The 23002-nt window shown below is 37.5% G+C and overlaps 2 protein-coding genes across 2 annotated transcripts in view; both read right to left on the reverse strand.

Annotated features, from left to right (window-relative positions):
• Positions 1-3093, reverse strand: part of ZNHIT6 (zinc finger HIT-type containing 6) — a 38037-nt gene extending 34944 nt beyond the window's left edge. The window contains exons 1-5 of the mRNA XM_050307084.1: positions 3064-3093; positions 2205-2677; positions 949-1014; positions 758-864; positions 587-672 (exon numbers count right to left, since the gene is read on the reverse strand). Of these exons, the coding sequence (XP_050163041.1) occupies positions 587-672; positions 758-864; positions 949-1014; positions 2205-2677; positions 3064-3093 (762 nt within the window). The remainder of the gene's footprint in view (positions 1-586; positions 673-757; positions 865-948; positions 1015-2204; positions 2678-3063) is intronic.
• The window catches only part of COL24A1 (collagen type XXIV alpha 1 chain), a 127455-nt gene continuing 107316 nt past the window's right edge, over positions 2864-23002 (reverse strand). The window contains exons 47-60 of the mRNA XM_050307085.1: positions 21483-21590; positions 19821-19928; positions 18245-18352; positions 18104-18157; positions 17745-17807; positions 16591-16644; positions 15006-15041; positions 10346-10381; positions 10225-10251; positions 9119-9184; positions 8336-8504; positions 7611-7720; positions 6281-6496; positions 2864-4663 (exon numbers count right to left, since the gene is read on the reverse strand). Coding sequence (XP_050163042.1) covers positions 4517-4663; positions 6281-6496; positions 7611-7720; positions 8336-8504; positions 9119-9184; positions 10225-10251; positions 10346-10381; positions 15006-15041; positions 16591-16644; positions 17745-17807; positions 18104-18157; positions 18245-18352; positions 19821-19928; positions 21483-21590 — 1302 coding nt within the window. The 3' untranslated portion in view covers positions 2864-4516. The remainder of the gene's footprint in view (positions 4664-6280; positions 6497-7610; positions 7721-8335; positions 8505-9118; positions 9185-10224; positions 10252-10345; positions 10382-15005; positions 15042-16590; positions 16645-17744; positions 17808-18103; positions 18158-18244; positions 18353-19820; positions 19929-21482; positions 21591-23002) is intronic.

Below are 23002 nucleotides of genomic sequence, written 5' to 3' on the forward strand. Positions count from 1 at the left end.
ATATCAACAAGTCAAAATATATTTGTATCAGATTTGGTTGGTTGGTTGGTTTGTTTGTTTCTTTGGGAGGTATGTTTACTTGATTGGTTGGTTTTTGAAAGAGCTTCAACAAAAGCCCATTCACCTTTAGAAGGCTGGCTTTTAAGTCACAGTTGTGTAGACTTGTTCTCTGAAGAACATTAGGTGGCTTCATTTAGCATATAGGGAAGCACATAATAATTTTTAGGCAACTAATAAATCCATTGCTTACCTTGGAATTTTGTACTTAAAAATTCAATAGTATTGGTGAGGTGGAAGGAAACATTCAGGCTTTCTTAACACACATCTATTATCCAACAGTGACAGTGATCATGCATCAATTTTAAGAACGTACACAGTTAGCCATCTATTCTTCTAAGCAACTGGACACAGCCATCAATACAATTTTTGCATAAAACCTAGAGACTCCTTTTGATTTCTAGCTCTAAAATTCAGGGCCATACCTTCATAGAAGAGGTATCGGCTCTGAAATCTGGACTGGAACTGTCTCAGTGGAAATTCGGAGGTAGTCAACCCTAACAGACCAAGTGGTTAGTTAAAAACTTACAAGTCTTTTTGTTGCTGGACTATGCACAATACAATGTCGAGCAGCAGCATCAGCTGTCCTTGATACATCTTCCAGGAAACGATAATCTGAAGATAAAAAAAGAACACAGAGAAATGCAGTGCTAACCTAGTAAAAGCAAATAATTTTAAAAAGCCCAAGGTACGTTCTTACCACTCAAAAGGTTCAAGTCAGTAAATTCATTTACAGAGACAAACGCTGTTTTGTCCCTCACTCCGTTACAGCTCAGTGCAAGCTTATGTTTCTTTACACACAACAGACTGAAACGACAAAAGGAAAAGACAAACATGTTTAGTACATAATGGAGAAAATAACCAAAATAGTTTAATTCAGATAACAGATACCTGCACGAATATTTCATGCATCGTGGACATCTGTATTTAGCTTCTTCTTTGCTACAGGTTTCACATCTGAAAGAAGTAAAAAACACGTCTTAATGAAGCAGCATCTTTGTGCCTGACTGGCCTAAGAAGGTGCCTGCTCAACAGCCAGGCACTAGGCCATCCATGGCATTTTCGGGAAAAGCTATCTGCACTGCGAAAGAAGAGAGAAAATACAAATGCCCTGGATTAAAAAGGTGGCAGACAAAACAACACAAGCTACGGGGAATATCTCCAAACACATACATACTAAAACACAGTGCATGTACCAGGAAGCAAGAAAAACCCAACCCATGCTCAGAGCTGGAACCATAGCAAGCCTTTAGCATTTTACTCTGTGGCCTGGTTGTAGCAATGCTTTTCTCCATTCACATCACCTGTAATGTGCACTGTATCACGCTGGCTTATAATACTCCCAGTTTTAGGCAAATAGAAAATAAATGCCGAGGATTCAGAATAAAACACTCTTTTTTTCACTGAAACAGAAAGACTATAACAACATGGTCAGCCAAACAACTTCTGGCTGTCAGCAGTGCAAACTCCAAAGTCAGGGAACCTTTCAGACATAATGTGTAACCCTTATGAATACAGCTAACAAATATTATATCAGTAAAAAAAAAGAAATCCTCTACAAATATGATCTTATGCTTTTTAACCAGGCTATTACAAGGGATGTTTCTCCTATTCGTAGAAAAAAGTTCTTGATATAGTAACTGAAACAATCATAACTTTTCATTTATTTTAACTCTGACAAGCAGGGGAGAGAAATAATCCTTCCCGCAGTTCAGTAAAGTTTTCTTGGTATAAAGCCACCATTTCCGAAGGCTAGAGGCGGAGTGTCAGCCTCAAGCCTTTTCTCTGCCTCTCCGCACCACGTGCTTGCTGCCCGCCGGCAGAGGGGTCTGAAGGACAAGCTCAGCAGTATCACCTCCTGACGAGCCGGTGGATCTGTATACCGGCAGCACGAAGTGTTAAAAGAACCCGAAAAAAGTGCTTCTTTTTTCTGCAGTATCTCTGCAGTGCCGGCCGCACCGCAGCGGTTCAGAGAGAGCTGTGCCGGGCGTGCCGTGGGGCCCTCGCTCCTACGGGAACGGCCCCGCCCGCTGAGGGAAACGAGAGGGCGCGGGGCTGCGGGGCACAGGATCCCCGCCGTGCCGACCCTGCGCTGCCTCTTCCCTCCGGCGGCCGCGGGGGCGGCGGGAGCGCGGTGCCGGCCCTACCTGTGCAGGGACATCTTCCCGCCGCCCGCGGCCCGCGGGGCGCTGCCCTGGGCGCTGCCGGTGCCGCCGCCGTCCCGCTCCGCCATGGCCGCGCCGCCGCCCCGCGCGCGGACCCACGGGCCGGGCGGGGCCACAGCGCCCTCCCCTGCGCGGCGGCGCCGCCTGGCGGCCGCTCCCCACACCCGCTCCCTCACCGGGCGGGACGCACGTCCCGGTGCCGTAGGCTTTCCGAGACACACCGGAGGCTTTCCAAAACACACCGGAGGCTTTCCGAGACACACCGGAGGCTTCCGAGACACACCGGAGGCTTTCCGAGACACACCGGAGGCTTCCCGAGACACACCGGAGGCTTTCCGAAACGGGCGGTTTCGCAACACGGTTGCGGCTCTTCCCAATCCCGGGAACCTGCCCGTGTCCAGCTGCTCCAGCTCGGCGTCCCGTCCGTCCGCGCGGGAGGAGCATTTTTGCCTCAGCTACAGAAACACACACCCGAGCAGCCTCCCAAAGCTTTAAGCTCCTCGTTTTTAAAATAGATAATTTCTGGGATGCAGAACTTCCAAAAAGAGGACAGTGAGACGAAAAAAATATACATGAAGCAGAACGTTTTCTAAAAGATTATAATCTTAAAAAAACACAGCAAACATTTGTCAAAACATCAGCTCCAAAACCAAACTAAGAGCAAATGTCAAGTGATAATGTCAGTGTTTTGATCTTGAAAATGAAAGAAGTTGGACAGTTTCTGTAACCTTTATCATCACTCTGTGATCTTGTTTTGTCTTTGGTTTTAACAGATTTTCTCAAAGTGGTCAAAACTGATGCTTCGAAACAAAATGTTAAATGGGATATACATGTATGTTACCTTGAAAAGCAAACATTGTCCCCTGGCCATATTCCATGGTGTATAGAATACGCCTTTCCCCTTGGGAAGACAAGCACTGCCACCTAACAGAAGTGCCCTTCCACAGGATTTTCATTCTTACTAAAAATGACCTACACAATACGAAACAGAATAGTAAAAGACAAACAGATAGCTTGGAAGCTTATTTTATTATACTTTGGTAAGTGTGGTTTCCTGAAGATCAAGCAGAACACTCCCCTGCTCCCCTTTACAGTCTGGTATCACCTTGCCATGTACTCCTGAGCACACTTTGAATTGACAATAGGTAGAGGCATATCAATATAAAGAGTGCTTTTGCTAATGGTAAAATTGTTCTTTTTACTAAAAAAATTTAGTTGAACATTTTAGAATTAATTAAAAAAACCAAAATGATCTAATAACTTTGCAAAAAAATTGGAATTTCTTAGAGTATGAAATGCTGTTTGTAGTTTAACAGCAGCTATTCAGAAGACATGCTGTAGTAGATTTTTTCAGAAGTTACAAAATATATACAGAATGTATCATCTGAAGATGGCTTTGGCATTTGCAATGTTAACTGAAATACAGAATCTAAACCTCAAAACTACTTTAGGTAGCTTTTCTACAAGAATTTTTACAATGGCTGTAAAGTAAACTGTTCTGAATATATGCATCATATACAATGTGCTGTCCTATATACCATTCTCCAAAATAGTACACAAAAATATTTTAAACAAGAAATCCACATAAATAATGTTTTCATTGTAGTGAAGTATGTCACCGACCATTTAAAATAAGTACCTTTACAACAGAAACATTTCCTGATGTAACCAGCACATAGAGTCTGAAAGAAAAGGAACTCAAATAATCTCTGCTAAGGCCACAAGCACCTTGTGTTATGAAAAGCACCAAGGTAACACGGACAGGAAACACGGAAGAGGTAGTGTGCCATCTGTTCAGATGTATGTGTCCACAAAGGACTAGAGTAAAACAATGTTTAAGAAAAGAAGACATATTGTACTGTACTGCGGCATGATTCACTTTTCATATATAAGCTATTGCACATTTAGGAGCATTAGCAGATATTGCTCCTTAGAATCATATGCCTCCAGCTTTTCTCAGAATGATTTTTTTGCAGTGGTGTTAAAGAAATTGCTAAGAACACTTGACATCCTGAAAAAATCCATGTTCAGATACTCCATTCCAGGAAATTATGCAAGAAAGCACCAAGAAATTTATTTTTAAATACTTCAGGAAAACTGTTGCAGTCTTTTCTCTCTTTCTTTTATTTTTCAATGCTATTTCTCCTTAGGAGGAAGTCTTTTTCTTCCTGAGGTTCTGTAACCAAGAGTATTTAAAATGATTCTTAGTTTCCTAGTCATTTTGCCTGTAATGGATCATTACTTTTGCATTCAATCTCCGTGTTGATGAAGAAAAAAAAACCAGGACAGAAACCTTAAAGGAAGCACACTGATCCACTTTCTACGAAGTGCTGCTGTCCTGGTTTGAGGTGAGGAAGTGCGTTAACTTGAACCACTGGAAGCTGACTAGTGTCCTGAGTGTGAAAAAAGAACTGTGTCTTATGCCAGCTGCCATCTTCAATCTGCAACACACAGAAGAATATTAGATTTATATAAAAGATGTGCTTCAAAACACAAATGAAAATTGTGCTTATAGAGAGGAAGAGAAGTAGTGCACAGAAACACTTTTTTCTTCTAGCAATTCCTGTAGAAATCATCTAATTTTACAAATGTCATTTCTCCCTTGCAATACCACGGGCACTCTGGGCAAAGCCAAAGCTGGAAAACAGCTGAGCCCAGAATCCACTTGGAGTGGATGCAGACACAGTGCAACATGGCTCAGAGCAGAACACCTTTGCAAGCAAAGTGATCCATATAGATTCAAAATTCACCCCCAAATCTGAACAGCAGGTGTCAGGTTATCAACTTTATAGGCACTTGAATGACCCTGTAGGCCCGTGAAAAATAAACAAGGGAATCAGAGATGCATTGTTGCCATGAGCTTTTTATTGTTTACTCTAATTGTTTTAAAAAAAAATCTCAGAAAAAACTGATACCTCATAATAATTTTAAAATAGTGTTATAACAGTGCCTGAGGCTGGGAGTGCCTTGATGTTTGCAATCAATCCGTTCTTAAAAACCATCAAGTACAGTGTGTTCCACCGAAAAATGGAATCCTTACAGAGAGGGGAATGTGTCATATTCTGCAGCAGATCTGTACAGTACAGTTTCCCACAGAAAGAGTGACACACCTTGTAGAATCTCACAGAAAAATGGCACTTCTCAATAGCCATCTCAGTATGCCCTAATTTTTCTCAGGGAATAAAACAGTCCCAAACAGACTGGAAGGTGGGGAGAAGGGGCTCTAATGCCCATACTTTATCTGCATGACACAAGCTAGAGCATCTAATTAGTATCTGCTAATAAAGGTTGGAAGCATAATGGCTTTGAAATACCTCAATAAAGCCACTTTCTGTTTTGAGATTAAAAATTTCGCTTGGCACCCCGGTATTGATATTGAACCAGCCTCATGTCTTTTGTTATTGCAAATGAAAGTAGAGCTAGAAAATACTGAAAGTGTAAGATGCTTGGTTGCTATATTTCACAGTGTTCTCCAAGACTTTTACAAAATGTCTCAAATCTTGGTGAGTAATCTGAAAATTAATAAGATCTTCCAATTTTTCCTAAGTACATGATTTAACACTTTAGTTAGCCAGGGACTCAATTTCCACTCATTATTATTTTCTGAAATAATCAAACAATTGACTCATAGACAGTGAATTTAAAGGTATTTAGTTGTTCAAAAAATAATATCCAGCCTGTTTGAATCTGAAATTTTGTGTTAAGTAATCTCAACAGAACTCTTACTAAAGTCCGAATTTTCATTTTGGCAGTAACTGTTTCTAAATTTTCCTGGAGGACCTCCTTATTTCTGTGCTGATATCTCTCCAGTGTCTTTATACAGTCTCGAAATATCAGACACAATGCCAGTGTAGATACTCTGTGTCACTGCAATTTGTTTTACCTTTGAATAGATGTTGAATTCAGTATCAAAAGGCTGGCATATGCAGAACTACATAAAGAAGCAAGCTTTAAGGGGTGTGAATCTAACTGATTGTTATTTATCTGCAGAAAGTTAATAATATCTACACAGTAACTCCAAAACTGTTTTAACAACGCTGGTGCTAAGAAATATTTACCATGCATTCATCCATAAGGACCTTTGGTTCAAGCAGCGTATTTGCTTTGAATATTTGACCATTCCATCCTTTGAAGGTAACTGATGTCTTCTGGCCACCTGCTTTGTTTAATCCCCACAGTGGTGTGTTCAGACAATGAACTGTGATGCTGTGGGTTGCTTCTGAGCTCAGTAAATGAAGGAAGTTCATCTGCACTTTTCCAACGCCAAACTCCAGCTAAGTTCCAAGAGGAAGACATGGTTAGACTTACAGCTGGACTATGCTGAATAGCCACAGCAACACCAAGCGCCATGAACATACAAGTGTGGTGTTCAGGCATGGGAGAATGTACACATTTTTATATACATTGGGATCAACACTAAAGAGCACAATTTGCATTCTTCAGGGAAGATGTGAGGTTCTATTACAGTGATTACTATAAACAGAAGCTTTCATAGGACATTTTCAAAGCTTAAATATAAACAGTTGCAAATGCTTATAACATTGCTGAAACACAGCTGGGCAGGAAAAATGTTTTTAAATAAGGAAACCGAAACAAATGCTTTCGTAATTCAAAGATATTATCAGCAGCAGTGTTTTAACTGCAGCCACACCACTCTGCTGTTTAGTCTTCTTAGACCACAGGTTCTGGCAATACCAATATCCCATTACGAATGCAAAAATTCACAAGCATATTTTGATTTTAGACAGAAAATATAGTCACTCATTACTCAACACAAATTTCTCAAAGACTATTTCATATTCAGAGAACTTGCAAATATAGGAATGCGTATGTGAACTTCATGGCATTTCTGATGCTCTTCAGTGACTACAGTGAACATGCAAAATTCCACAAACAAAAAATTTCTTTTCCCAAGAGTTCAAGAACTTCATGTAAAGAGGAGCATGAACTAATGATATAAAGGAAACCAGTCTCTCCCTAATGGCATTTTAAAGTACCTAGGTGTTGAAAAGCAGGCATAATTTTCATCCTTCCCATTGCACAGACCTCAGCATCTCCACACTTTTACTGCCCTGACTGATGAGATACTAATGTAGCTCAGAAGCATTTCAGGCTTATTTTGATGCCTTGTATAGGAAAGTATAAAGCAAAACAAATTAATTCTATCAGCATGGAAACTGAGTAAATGATCACAGTGAAAGTTACACTAACACATACAACTCCAGAAAATCTGTAACTTTTATAACAGAATATATATATATGTTCTTCCTCAAAGATGCACAATACCCCCCCCCCCAAAATTTAACACCTTTTCATGAGTTAAGTAAATAAGCATGCATTAGTTTAGATTTCAAGCACAGACACAGTCTTTCTAGAAGCAATGCATACCTTTGTCACAGACAGTGGTGTTAAACATGTCTGACCACCTGCAGTGAAGTTGCAGAAAACTTCAATGGCATCAGAAGGACATCCAATATTTGGGTCGATCCAGTATTTTCCTATTAGTGTATAATTTCAGATGGAAAACAAAACCAAAATATAGTTGCTACTAAACAGTTTGCTAAAATATTCCATGTTTCTTGGCAAGTATTACATATATAATCACCATAGCTTCACAAAGAAATGAAAGAAAAGGGACATGAAAGTCTTTTCACTATTATAATTATACTACTAACAAGTACTGACCAAAATTATCATAACCATCCAATAATGATTACAATTACAATGAATTTTTTGTGGATCAGATTCTATATAATGAGAAAGGAATATAGAATCTGATCCATAAAACAATTCATTGTAAGATTAGCTATAAATACTTGGAAAACTTTTAATCACAAAATTGGATTCAGTTTCAAATTTTCTGGATACCTCTGTTACTGACAGATAAAATTCTGTCTCTAATACCTAGATAATATTATATAGGTATATACTTCCACCTTTAAAACTCAGAAATTGCATCCTTAAGATGAAATAAAGATAGTTGTGACAAGCACACTGCAACAGAATATAACAAAAAAATCTACACATCAGAATTTTCATGCAGAAAGTAACATTTGGAAGCAACACATTTCAAAGCTACTTGTGTTCAAGCTTTAGTGAAAGAGGGTACTTACCATCCGACACTTTACGTTCACAATTAAGCAAATCCCTGCAGATGCGTGCTGGGTTATCCCGTGTGCCAAGAGGGTTCTTGATGCTGTGCAGTAAATTGCTAAGGTAGTGGAGCGTTTTGAATATCTCTGTACTGTGATCTAGTAAAGTTACTTCAGTATTCTGGTATTTCTGCCAAGGGCCATTAGCAAATGAGTTACCACAAAGAAGTATCACAACAACAGTACACGCAGTAAAAGTCAATTGGCCATTGAATGGTCAGACAGAATCAAAGTACTTATAGGAATGCAATCAGCCATATAAAACAGGATAAGAATAATACATCCTGATAAACAAATTAGTACATTTTATTGAAGTTGTCAGAGAAATGATGTCACGGGTTTAGATCATGCAAATTTGTCATTATGATATATTGATATAAAAATGTGAATACATTTTCTTGAAATCAATGGGGCCACACACATATATGTCTTTTTTTTTTTTTCAAACCCTAAATGCCACTATAATTATCTGTGGCTGAACAGATACAGTCCACTATGTGTGATAGTAAATTTCCATTACTAACAATCATGACAAAAAAAGTAGAAGTATTGCTGGTTTTCTTAATTTTATTTCAAATATATCCTATAAATCCTAGCATGTTTAGTTACATTCTACCATAATTACTTGCTATCCATGACTGATTTTAAACTAAGTCTTTGAAAAGAAACCCTGTTCTGTCCTCAACAAGTAGGATTGTAATTGCATACCCTGTTTGACAATGTAAACACAGTGAAATACATTACCTCCATCTGAAGGGCAGCATTTGACTCAAATAAAGCTCTAACAGCAGCATTGAGGTCCACTTGTTTCTAAAACAATATAAAATGATGAAAATATAAAAAGGTGAAAAAGAATATTCAAAAATGCAGGTGGTAAATTCTTTAAGCACATGATAGCTTTATTATTTTGTCCTTTTAGAAAATAATTGTAAACACATTTAAAATAGGATCCTTCCTTTAATTTCCAAAAAATGTAAGTATGCATACATAAAAAGCACATTCGATTTCTATTAGTACACCCATACCCCATTTAACGATCATACTTCTGGAACCTGTTACAGATTAATGTCCCAACTTATTCCTCCCAGCCATTTAATTAATATAATTAAAGAAACCAATCCAGCTATGTATGAAAAGGTGTTATTCCTTTACAGACAAGCCCACGAAGAACATCTGAATCAGACATCATCAGCTGATGGATCACTCTCCCTCATGTATGAGCAAGTACCGAGACTGATAAACCTCCTCTGAAGGAAGAAACCGGTTTCTTGTGTATCTTCATTCTCTGCACTTTGTGTGACATATATACCAGATCCAGACAAAAGGTTTGTATAATTTAAAATAATTATATCACCCACAAAAGCATCTGTTTCTTGCAATTTTATCTCAGACTACATATATTGCTACAGCTTTAGGACCCTACAGATGCTGAGTCTGTCCTAGCTGGTATAATCCCTTAAGAAACTAAATCTGTGTGAATATATTTACATCTATCTATCTATCTATCTATGGAGAACATCTGAGCCAGAAACAGTACAAAATTTTCTGTTGCTGACTTTCAGAGCATCCAAATACAGGAGAAAAACTTTTTAGAGTGACAAAGCTAACCCATGTCAAAAGTATGAGCATGCCCATAGCAATTGCCTGTTGAGGGCTCACCAGCATGGTTGAACAGAACTGACAGAGTAAGAAGGTTCAAAAAATGTTTTGCTGTACTGATGGAAGATGTAGAAAAATGTATTTGCATTTCAGATGAAATGATGAAAGAAGCAGTGCATTTGAGGAGGATCCTGCTATTTTCACTTTCAAAAAAGCACTGTATTAGAGATTAGGGCTGTTACAGAATTTACCCTCAGTCCTGGGGGTCCAGGGGGTCCCTGGAAAATGTAAAAAGATAGATATTAGATGCTTCACATCTTCATGTAATGCAATCACAATGAAAAAATAAGTAATTTTTTTTAATGCACTTACAGGTGGTCCTGGCTGGCCCTGCAGTCCCTGAGGACCCTAAAAGAAATAAAGATAAAATGCAACAGTGATGCATAAACATCTCATTTTAAATTTTAAATACATTTTAAAATGCATTTTTTAAATCATAAAATGCCCCAGTGTTTACAATGAAGATGATGTGATACAAGCTGTGGTAAAGCTGTAGATTATTAGTTACCATGCTGACAAATATTGTAAAACTGTTCTAGTCAAATAGGAATTAAGTTGTAAATCACATGATATAATAAGAAGTATTCCTGCTGTGAGATTTCACAGCAAGCAAGATCTCTGTGTCACTTCATGCTACAACTTCTGAACTCAGGCTTTTCTCCAGCTGCCACCAGCAAGGACAGCTGGAAATGGTTAAAGGAAGGCCAGATTCAATCTAAGATTAATTAATGTACATTTAAAAAAAGGATCTCAAAACAGATAGGAGTGGTTTAAGTCACTAAGGTTGCAAATTTATCAGTTCTTAGGAGAATATCAGCTGTGTTTCTTACTATCTCTAGACATATTCCTGAAGTAGAGCACATGGTAGCTACCAGGGAATGCACCTGTCAGGGGTCACAACAATAACTGCACAAGTTAAGTATGCCTGCCCATCACCCACCCTGGCCATGCCAGAGGGGCCTCAGGCACTGGACTATGAAGGATGTGCAAAGCAGGGGCTATCGTGTGATTTCTAGCACCAGATCTATGTCAGCAAGGCTATGTTGATGGACTGCAAATGGCTTTGAGGCCAAGATCCATGTTTTACATGTGTTTGTTGGAGAACAGAGGAGATTCAAAACTGAAGCAATTTCTGGATGGTTAGATAGATGGATTTCTGATACTTAACCAAGAAGATCCAGGGATTGTAAATATTGTTCACTTCTCAACTGATACATCTTGACCTTATTTATTTATGTTTCATCCACTTACACCCAAAGAAGGGACTGTAAGCCACCCTTTATGTAAATATTTACTGATGAACATCTTTATTAAATATGTTAATGATTAATGTTGGAAAATGGAAATCAAAGAGTAAGTCATATTAGCATATATAGTACTAGTAGTGTAGAAATCCCTGTAGGTTCTGTGTCAAGCACTTAGCTTCCCTTTACTCTTCTGAGCTTGATTATTGCCCAGATTGAAATTTTCTTTGAATCCTATTACTATTAAATACACATAAATTATTGCTGCTAGTCATTATTAGAAAACTAATATGAGTTTGCAGAGATTACATTCACTATTTTGGCATAGTTCCTCAGCTGTTGCAAGTCAATTGAGTTTTACAGAACCACACTGTTGTATGCCAGCTGAGAAGGCTGACTCCAAATTTAATTAATCGGATCAGCAGCTCAGGTGCTGTTTGACTGCTCCAGGATACCTTCAGTCTCATCTGAATATATTACTGGACCTTCTGGTCATGCTTAGCAAAGTATGTTTAGTATAAAATGAAAGAGACAGTGTGAAAAAGAAAATTGAGAAACGAATTTGACATTGTGAGGATATATTTGTTTATCTTGGTTCAGGACTTGATTATGCAAATACCAAGTCAAGGCAAGGCACAAAGTCTTCAATGGTTTGTCCCTAAGTAACCATCAGTCTCTGATGAATAGATGTCCTTGTTCTGAGTGCTGAGATTTAGACATTCCAGTAGATTTTTCAGATGACTGAATGCTCCAGTTAATGTTCTATGTTCTTGGCATGTGTCACAATTTTAAGACTCAAAAAGTCTTGGGAAAAGAAGAGCTCAAATTTATAGTGGTTTCTGAGATAAAACTGAATGTTTTGAAAATAAAAACCTACACTGTTACAATGAGTTTGAGGTATTTTGCAAAAGAGGAATGTCATTTGTCTTGATTCACTATCTTCTTGTCAATAAAACCCATGTGAAAAAAGAGAAATACTGAATGCTATTTGTTGACTATTGTGAACTACTTGAGGGGATATTACATTTCTTACATGCATTAAAACTTCAGAGGGATGTATCAATTATCTTTACAAACCTTTAAAATATAATGAAACTGCACAGAGTACATTGAAAATTCTGTAGGGGTTTTACCAGTGCTACCTCCTTCTGCTGCATGGCACCAAAATAAGGTTAAATTACACTTTTCATGGACTGAGTTAATTGCTAAGTGTTTTGCTGGAATGTACAGGATTACCTTTACAAATCTACTTAATTTGCCCTTTGATCGCATTAGAGTTTAAGTGTGAAAAGTGTAATTCCAGTTCATAAAAACAAAAGCAGAGACTAAACCAGTTACGTTCAGTGTACTCTTTAATTCTTTAATCACCTTATTTGACTGAACAGAAGTTCAAAGGCCAAAGTCCCAATCTTTTTCTAATTCAGCAAGGCCCTAATTTTATATGCAATGATACCTGAAAACATGAGCAATCCCAAGGACTTCCATATTTTCCAAGACACTTGAAATTTTTGAAGACAGTATTTTTAACAAAAATATTAATGTTAAAATTTCCCTGACCACTTTTGTGATCATGATGTTATTTCACCATATTTCATAGTGTGTAAAGCCTAGTAACATCCTGCAATGTAATAGTCTGATATACAATGGAGTTTAGTAGCTGGCATTAATGATTGTAAACCTAAAATAAAATATGATAATAGAAAATTAAATATTATGCCTTATCATATCTTTTTTCAGCTCGAGGATAATCACAGACTGGAATGCATTACCCAGCGAGATTATTCAATCTCCACTTTTGGGAGTTTCCAAGACTTGGGTTAATAAAGCCCTGAGTGATGTGGTCTGATTTCAGATCTGATTCTTTTCTGGACCAGCTTCCGATTTAAATGCCTTGAGATCACTTACAACCTGGATTATCTTATGATTGTATATTATAATTGATTAGGTGACATGCCATGAAACAAAAACATTCAGGAAATGAAAATTCACTTTCAGAAATGTCAGAATCCTGAAACAATATTCCTGAGTGTATTCCATGTCCAATCACAACGAAATGAATATTGTGAATTGAAAAATAGTTTCAATAATTATTGATTAAATTTTGATTAAGATTTTTCAATGTACTCTGTTTCTGACTATCTAGAAATGGCCTACAGGACATGAGCCTTGTTTCACCACTGATCTCAATAAAAAGACATGATTTTACCTTCCATTTTCCAGGGGATAAAAGGACATTTTTTTTCTAGTAATGAACACTGTAACCCTGACAGACTAAAAAATATAACTAAAACTTGGATAGTACAAAAAGGTTAAAATCTAGGTGATTCTAGGAAGAATGCCAATATAAATTTTAGAAGTATAAATAAAAGCTCAGAATACACAGTTGGATGAAAATAATTTTCTCTCCTTTGTATCTGAAAATAGTTGGAAATAAATCCCTTGTTTTTTTGGAAAGTGATGCCACTGTATATGATTTAAAATTAAACGTTCTTGTTCTGAAGACAGTCTTACTGGATTAACTTATCTTGATGAACTCAAGAACTTATTTAGGAATTAACTTCTTAAACACCAGCACCAATAATGGAAATGGTATTTCTTGTTCACTGTTTTGAATGGGTTTTATTGGTTTTTCAAGTGTCAGCATTTTTAGCTCTATGCTGTCATAATAATTCTTATGAACAAACAGTAGAAAAAGAGTTAAGATCGATAATAGTAGAACAAATTAAGAAACTAGTTTTTCTCTTATTCTGAGATAGTAGATGCCTCAAGAGCATTAGGACCAAAGAGAAGAGCATTAGAATAAAGGAATAAAGGTCTCCAAGACATGTAGAAGAAGCTTAGTTCCAACCTTTAATTCCTTAAGATATTCATAATATTTCTGTTCTATTTTTCAACATTTTAATAAGTCAGATTGGATTTTTTTACAGGTGGCTGCTAAAAGCAAAATACAATAAGATAAGTGAAACTAAATTATTTTAAATGAGATAGGGTGAAAGATGGGGGAAGAGTTACAGGAGCAAGATCTCATCTGCTAGTTACTGAAAAAGGAACTAATACATCTGCTGTGTAAGGTAATATCGTAATTATCAAATTTGAAATCATGTTTGCTGTAAACATGATAACTTAATGGCTTTAAGTTCACATAGCCATTATTAATAGGAGATTTTACTAACTCACACAATTTTAAAATTAAATCCAACATTTATTAACATACCAGAACTAGTGTAATATTCTTACTGAAAAATGAAAGACAGCAAGGTCATAACCTATCTGTGCTGCCTTCTGTTCCTACAGTTGGGATACACTGCATGGACACTCATCCTTATCCATCAGGACAAGGCCTAGGCTTCTCCTGAACTTCTCCCTCTCTAGAGAAGATGATACAGATCTATGAACATGTGCATGCATTCTGGGAGGCACTGGAGCATTGACAACAAATGCAACAGAAAATTTTTCTTTTAGATCTGAGCTAGGACAGATTTGGAGTATGTGCCTGCTCTATGATCACTTGCCCAACAGCTCACAGCCACTGGTCATATCTACATAAGTAAACTGGAACAAGAAAGGGTTAGACCTTTGACACCTGCTAACAGCTTTCTTGGCCAGTGCTCTCCCAGAGCACAACACAACTGCCTGGCATTCAGAGCATGCAAGAGTACACTCAGTGTAACATATGAATAGTTTTTACACAGCCAAAAATATGAAAGCCCAAAATTGTTTCATCTTACCATTTCACCCCTTGTGCCCTTTTCACCTCTTGGTCCCTGTAAGAAAGAGAAGTTGTTAATGCAATATGCTTTCTAGATGCCTACAACTGAAATAAGCAGATTAATAACCATGCGAATTATACTGCTCACATGAAAAGTAGTCCAGTCTCATCTCTGGAAGTATTTACAACTCTGGGGGTTTGATTTTCCTGTACTACTAGAAAACTAAATTACTTGAAAACATTTTGCAGTTTCTATATACAGAAAGTTGTTTTTTCAGCTTGTAAATATGTTTTTTCCCTGTAAATGTATCTGTTGTCCCTGTCAATCAGCTGTATTCCCCACAATTTCATCCACTGTAATACATCAACAGTTCACCATCCTAAGAGCACAGAAAAAAACTCAGTACTCCTCATCACTGCAGAAATCTATTCATCACATATGTGTTTTTATTACACTATTAGTTTTCCTCTCACAATCAGATTAGACACAGTTTTTGTGACATTTTTGGCTGGTTTTGCACTTAAACTGTTTCCAAGCATGGCAACAATCTTACAGTTCTTTCCTGGAAGAATTTTGTATCTTGATGGCTGCATTTCATAACACAGAAGTAATATTCAACTATAATGCTTTTTGAATGATAATGGCAAACTCTTACATTCAATATGAAGTCTATTAAAAGCCTTCATACAAGTACACACAACTGTAAAGTTTTTCTCCTTGGTGCAATTGAAAAGAATAGAGCAAGATTTAAAGTACTGTTTTTCCCAACAAGTGGAAAGAATTGTAGATGGAACATTACCCTTCTTTTTCACTTCATTTGTATTTATTACTTTTGTGTATTTGTTATTTTTATGATTATTTCAGTTTCTAGATATTCTCATTTGCTCCATGTCTAGTTCATCAGAGTAACCTGCATGGTCCAAAGAGCTTCTAAAACTACCTTGCATGGTTGGGCAGTCTGCAGACATGAGCCATGGGGTTTTCTCTTGCAAAACAAATCTGGCTCTGGCACTGAGATTGTGACAAGTGATGGAAATGGGGAGGAGGACAGAGCTTCCCCACTGCAGGCAACTTGGGGTGCACTGAAGGTTGTCAGAAAGGCTGAGATGATATTTGAGTTGTAACAGGGACCTCATCATGTAAGGGAAGACCCTTACAAGGGTTCATGGGCATTCCCAGAGTATCTAGAGGGGCACTCTGGACAGTTCAGCTCACAACATATAAAAATAAATTATATTGAAACCAAGTGTGATACTCTCTAGATATCTCAGATCTAAGGTTGAGAAAGGATATCCAGGTGGCAGTTACTATGTGCTGTTTTACACCTTGACTTGCTCACTGCCCCTGTAGGTATGCCCTCTGTGTCCTGTACTTTGACAGAAGGCCATTGCAATGACTTTGTCATTGGCTTTTGTAATTTTTTTTCTTGTATTACAGATGCTGGAGACACACATATCAGCTCACTTGTATGGTATAAAAAAAGGAGGTCCAATTGGCTATTTGCAAACAGAAAAAATCAGAAGGTTGCCAGTTGCAAAAGAAGATTACTTAATGAAAGGGTAGGTGAAATAAACAAATTATGCCAAAATAAAGGGAAACTTACAGGCCTGCCAGTTGGGCCTGTTATGCCTTCTTGACCAACAGGGCCAATATATCCCTGTAAACAAGCAAAGAATTTATTAGTCCACGGTGTTTACAAAATTAAGAAAATCCCTATGATGTGTTCTGGTTTAAAGTTGCTCAGCACATAGCCCTGTCAAATATCCAAAAGATCATGGTGATACTCTCTTTCTAAATATTGAGTGCACGTTGCAACAAAATCACTAAGGTAAGTAATTTAATAACTTGTAATAGTTGTGGTTGGAAAGCCCACACACATTCTTTAATGTGAAAGTTGATACACTAAAAACAGTGGAAACTTAAGTGCTCTGATTACAAAAGACTATGTATTTATTGAGCTACAATCAACCATATCTTGAGCTATATTACTGGCCACAAATAGTCTTGTAAGGCTGCCAGTAAGTGCTGTTAAAATGTTACTTTCCTATTCCATTTCATTTAGAGCAAACTGCTCATGTCCAGTGTTTATCTTGTATAGGAATATTTAGAAAAATAAGGCAGCTATTAGAATAGGCCCCTAAAGCTGCTGTTATGCATCTGGTTTACTGAACAAATTCAGTTCTGTAGTGGCAATGGCAGCAGAGCGAGAAGAACATTTTGAACTAAGGTCTTCTGTGTTGCAACCTTTTCTCTTACAACACTTGATGCTGTAAGATGGATGATAAAAAGAAAATATTTATTAAAGAAAGACTGCCTATTAATCAATAATGGCTGAGCACCACTCTATCTTACTGCAGGCGAAGTTTGATCCTTTTCTCTTTTGCTGTAGGACAGAGTTATACAATCAGCACTTTTGCCAGTAAGAGGAAATTTCAACCCCAGCAGACAAATATATACCAGTCATAAGATTACTTGTGTAGACAAAATCATGCTAGGAGAGCCACAATGAGTAAGTAGAGCTTGCCTTTTCTTTCAATATTAAAAACCCAGCTCTGCTTGTGTGTCCGTAAGCACGTTGCAACCAGAGCAGTGTTGCAGTACAAGCAAAGTGCTTCTAGTAGAGTCATAGTCTCAGACAGAAAGGTTTTGTTAAGGGTTCTGGCCTTGTTAATAAGAAAAAAGACAGTTTTCTGAGTTAAAAATGTATGCCACGTGCAAACCACGCTGACAATCTCTTTCATGGATTGAAACACTTACAACTTGGCCTGTTGGACCTTTCGGGCCCAGAATTCCAACTAAGCCAATGTCCCCTGCAGGACCCTGAAAACACAAAGGAACAATTTAATCAAATATGGACATTAGCTATCCACATGTTTCAGTCTCTTGTAATCAGTGAAAGCAAGATAATTGCTAAGAGCAGTAACAGTGAAAATATCAAGTGCACTGACCCAGAATATTTATCCTTAGGCATGGAGTACGCAGTTCTGCCTGCCATGTTCCAACAGTTCAGAGGTATTTTGAACAAATTACTGTTAAAGATGATTAATTCTACTCTTTCCTAATGTTCTCCCTCTCTGTAATGGCTTAAAATCTAACAGAAAAGAACAAGCACATACTTTTGGACCTGGGAATCCTTGAAACCCCATTAAACCTTGATCTCCATCTTCTCCCTGTAATAGGAGCAGGCATCCTTACTATTATTTCATGGTTGTAACTCTTGGGCTACCTGTTTTGCATCAACAGCTGTGATTACATACAGTCTGTCCTTTCAGTCCAGTGTCTCCTGTTGGTCCTTGGTCACCTTGTGATCCTGGAAGGCCTCTTTTTCCTCGCTTTCCTGGATGACCTAGAAGTCCTTTCTCACCCTGTAAATAGGAAGAAAATATAACTTTTCTTACAGTTGTGAAAGATATAAGTGTAAATAAGTCTTTTGTGTCAGAAGTGTGGAACATGCTTTCTCTCTAAGAAATAGACTTAATCCATTCATTTTATTTCCCTCAAAAACGCTTTCAATAATTATACATACACAGAAATGCAGATGTGACTTGACTGCTCCTTGATTTGGAAATGTAAAACCCATACATGTTGAATCAATTCTAGTATGGTATCTCCCAGTACAAACAGTAAAATTCACAAAATGAAATACAGAATAGACAGGTTAAAAGTAAATTTTGAAAGTAATCCTCTGAGCAAGGCGTAGCATGCTTGTGGAACTCCCTGCTGTTAGACTAGAAATCTATATTGATTCAAATGGAAACTAGAAAAGTTCCTGCAAGACAAATCCCTCAGGACTATTAAATACATGGAAATCATGTCTAGCTCAGGAGGTTACTGAGCTGCAATAAAAACTGTGAATATACATGTTCCGTGCTTTGTGCTTATGCTCTTCCCTAAGTTTTACCTTTCTGCTATAACAAAGACAGTCATTTGGTCTGACTCTGGTATGTCCACTATTAATGCTTATTTGGTAGTATATGTGGCAACAGTTTTTCCTCAACTCATCTGTTCCTTGCATGCACCTCCTACAGCACATTGTCTTGACAAAGGAGTAAGATTCAGACTGGGAGCACTGGCAGTAAACACTGCAAATAGTGAATACAGTTTATACAAAAATATTTTCATGAAAATATAACAAGGACAGTATTTCCAGTTCTAAAGTAATTTCAGGTTTTAAAGAACTGCTTATCAATAAAATCTCACAGAGCACTGCAAATCATGATTTTAGAGAAAAAAAATTCTATTCTAAATGAAGAAAATTATCTGTACTGTTTCCACTCTTTGATTATTTTAAAATTGAAATTAGTGTAATTAATTTAAGGATATGCTGATGTCAGGTACATGGAACTGCCTGGAAAATGGAGCACACTCAATTTTATTTCTTTCTGATAGGACTGAACAAGAACAGTTTAAGTCCTATGATAAATGGATGTCCCAGGTGAGTCATTAGCTCCCAAACTTGAGACTGAGGCTTGAAATTATAGTACTTCTCTGCTGATAGGTTGCTCAAATATACATATTATCCCAACTGTTCCAGTAGCTACAGAAGTTTAGAAATAAAGGTCAGGAAACATTTGGCTGTAAAGCTGGAGTGAGTAAGTAAAAAGTGCTTTGAACAGCTTCTGGATTTGGGAACAGCATCTCTATTTTCAAATTACAGTTTATGGAGATGAGGTCAATGCAACTTGTAGTCTTAGCCTTCAAGTAAGTCCTGACTTCGGTGACTCATATGATTAACAGTAGTATGGTGATTCCACAGTCAGTGATTGATTGCAGTATGAAGACTCAGCAACATCAGTAACACTGTACTTAAACAACAAGATCCTATGTGTGTACCTTTAGTCCGGGTGCTCCCATGGGTCCTGGTATGCCTGACAATCCCTTGGGACCTCGAGCTCCAGGATAACCTGCCAGACCTGGTAAGCCTGGGTTTCCTTTATTACCCTTAACAAATTGAAAATAATGGATTACAAGTAGAACAGCCAAACACGTTTTTTCACTGTATGCTAAGACAGGCTTTTAACATAAAATCAGTCAAAAACACTTAATGCTTTCTGTACACATGGACACACACAGATAATACATCAGAATACATAGAAAGACTCTGATCAGCAGTGTCATATTTCTGTTAATATTCCAAAAGTAAAAGGCTGAAAATATGGTTGAGATTTACAGTATTCATTTTTTGAGAAGTAACTTCACATGAAACAAAATGACACTACCTTCCCAGAGAAACATTCAAAATTCAACATGTTTGTTTCTAAGTATCAGGCATAATGAATATTTCTTTGATGTAATGTAGTAGAAATATATACGTGTATAGATATCTATTTTTTTTTATTTCACATGACATTCATTTATGCACTTACAAAAATGAAAGGTTTATATGAAATAAGATTTTCATATTAAATGTGATTTTCAGGGCTTTTGAATGTGATGCTGTGGCTTATAGACCAATGGACTTACAAACATACATAGCAAAAGTTCTGGTTTTTTATTCATTGTGACAAAAATCTGTTATAAGCCTCTCCTTATTACAGATTGTAATGGGGTAATGGAGTCATCTTTAATATGATTGTATGACATTTTCAGTGGAAATGCAAAAGTATAACAATTCTTTGGGATGATACTCCTAAATCCAACTCCAAAGAATTTTAAGAACTTGGATGAGGTTCATGATCTGAAACTGGAGAGGCTCAAATAGGGTACACCTGCCCCCTATGTTTAATTCTGTCTTTGTTCAACCAGATTGAAAATTCATATCTGTAACAACAATGCCTCACTCAGCACCTTAATTAATTCCTAACACTAAATCTAACTTGGCAACCTTTTATAACAATTACTGGTCCATCTAAGTAGAACTACTGAGAAATACCATACTTGAAATCAGAGTGATCAGATTTTCAGTGATGAGAATAACTAAAGGAATTTTTTCCTCCTCTCTGGAGGGACTAACTGAAAAACTGTGTCACTACTCCCAGAGGCACCAGGTCACCACCTTTGGCCCACAGGTGACAAAGAACAGTCAGACAAAAAACCTGTTTCCAAGAATGCTTCCACATACCTTATACTCTTTTTCACTGATTTTGGACAAAGCTTCAGAATTATTTAGGTATAGAGAGGCATAGGTTATAAATTCAAAGACAATAAGGAAAATGTGGGATTATCTCAGAGCTTGAGAGGAAACAGTCTCAGTTGGGATCTACGGCTCATTTTCAGAACAGAAGCGTGCAGCCTCTCTGAATCAGAAATCATTTTAACTGAGCTGTAGTTACTACTAACATAGACTAATGAAATAGTTCTTCTCACAGCACACTTCCCTTATGCTAACTTTATATCCTGGCCAGAGTATCAGGAGTAAAAAAGAAAGAAAACAAAAGGATTGGTCTAACTTTTAAGATGCTGAAGGAACTGAGAACCGTTCTTCCTTTTTAAATACCTAACCCTAGAAAATCTGTAATGCAAAATGACATAGAGGCAATGTGGAATGCAACTTACCTTAGGGCCAGGCTTCCCCAACAGCCCAGTCTTGCCAGGGTTCCCAGGAATGCCTTCTGGTCCAGGGTACCCAACTGCTCCTTTCTGCCCTGCTGGCCCTGGTTTTCCCTTAAAACAAATTCAAATCAAATATAGCACTTCACCATCACACAACTAGACTTCAGTCACAGTATTTCCTAAACCCTCCTTAATAGCAGACCCAGTGATATGAATGAATACTCGCAGAGGATGTTCTGAGTTAGGTTTCTGAATACTGCTGGTTTAACCTAAGACTTGCTGTGTTCTGGGATCTGAGCTGAAATCATGGAGCTGCCCCCTTTGTGCACCAGGCCTGGAAGATGGCTGAGTGTTGACTCTTTAACTGAAGCAAGGAAACCTGATAAAGTAATTTATTTATCTCTGAACCCCGCTCCCAACCATATATCTTTTCAGTCTTTATTTTACTAAATACTTAGTACTACACAGTAATACTTTCAGAAATTTATGCTGTTCAAATTTTAATATATCAAAATAAATACAAATTTCTAATAAGGTAACTGTGGCTATACTTGCACAAAACATTGATTTATTTCCTTACAATTATTTCCCTTTAAACTGGCATACACTGTCTTAAGGGGTTTGGACTTCTGCAATGATTTATCTATGAATGCAGTTCTCAGAAATTTAAAATACTCTCACTACAACACATCTTTTCTGAAAAAGTACAGTTAACAACAGTCACACAGAATGTAAAAAGTGTGCCATCTTATTTCCAATTTCTGGTTGCTGAAGTATCTTGCATTTGGGATGTGCTTTGAAGCTTCTTAAAGTTTTAGTTTTACTGCCTTCTCCTCACTTCTCTGTATGTCTTGCCTTTCCCTCTTGTCTTTTGTCTGCTGAATGACACACTCTCTGCAGTCCTCCAGAGGAGAAAGCTGGGAATTTACAAAAGACACACAGTTCCTTGCCTTCAGTAGGCTATTCTTGCCCTCTGCTCAGCAGGTACAAGCTCTGTGAAGCAGCTGCATTTCTCCAGTTACTGACAATGTTTTGATGTGAGGTAGTAAAAGTTATTTACAATATGTGCTTGTGTGGTACTATTTATTAGGGGACCAAAATAACCTTGATGCGTTTTGTTCTTAACTATATTTACAGAACACCTACTGCTTCCTGCTCTTTCTTCTCCCTCAGGGAGAAAGAGATGCAAGTAAATCCAGAAAGAACATTAAAAATTTCAGCTCAGGGCAAGCAAGAGAAACAAATAAACCTCAAGGGATCTACCACATGTATCCATCATGGACGTATGGATCCAAGCTTCTGAGGGCTGCAGCTGTTCTAAGAACTGATGGGGCTAGGAGTGAACAATAGTACTGCTCTGTGCAATATAATGTGATAACCTCCAAATGGACTACAAGCCACGTGCAAAAATGATCTAATTAAGTAACTTTACAAGTGGGAAGGACCTGGTTGTTCTATTAGTCGCACCTCGATTCCATATGGTGAGTAACTGAACATAATTCAGTATATAATTCAATATAATT

The sequence above is a fragment of the Myiozetetes cayanensis genome, unplaced genomic scaffold, assembly GCF_022539395.1.
Source record: "Myiozetetes cayanensis isolate MyiCay16 unplaced genomic scaffold, myiCay2020 scf12, whole genome shotgun sequence".
NCBI lineage: Eukaryota > Metazoa > Chordata > Aves > Passeriformes > Tyrannidae > Myiozetetes > Myiozetetes cayanensis.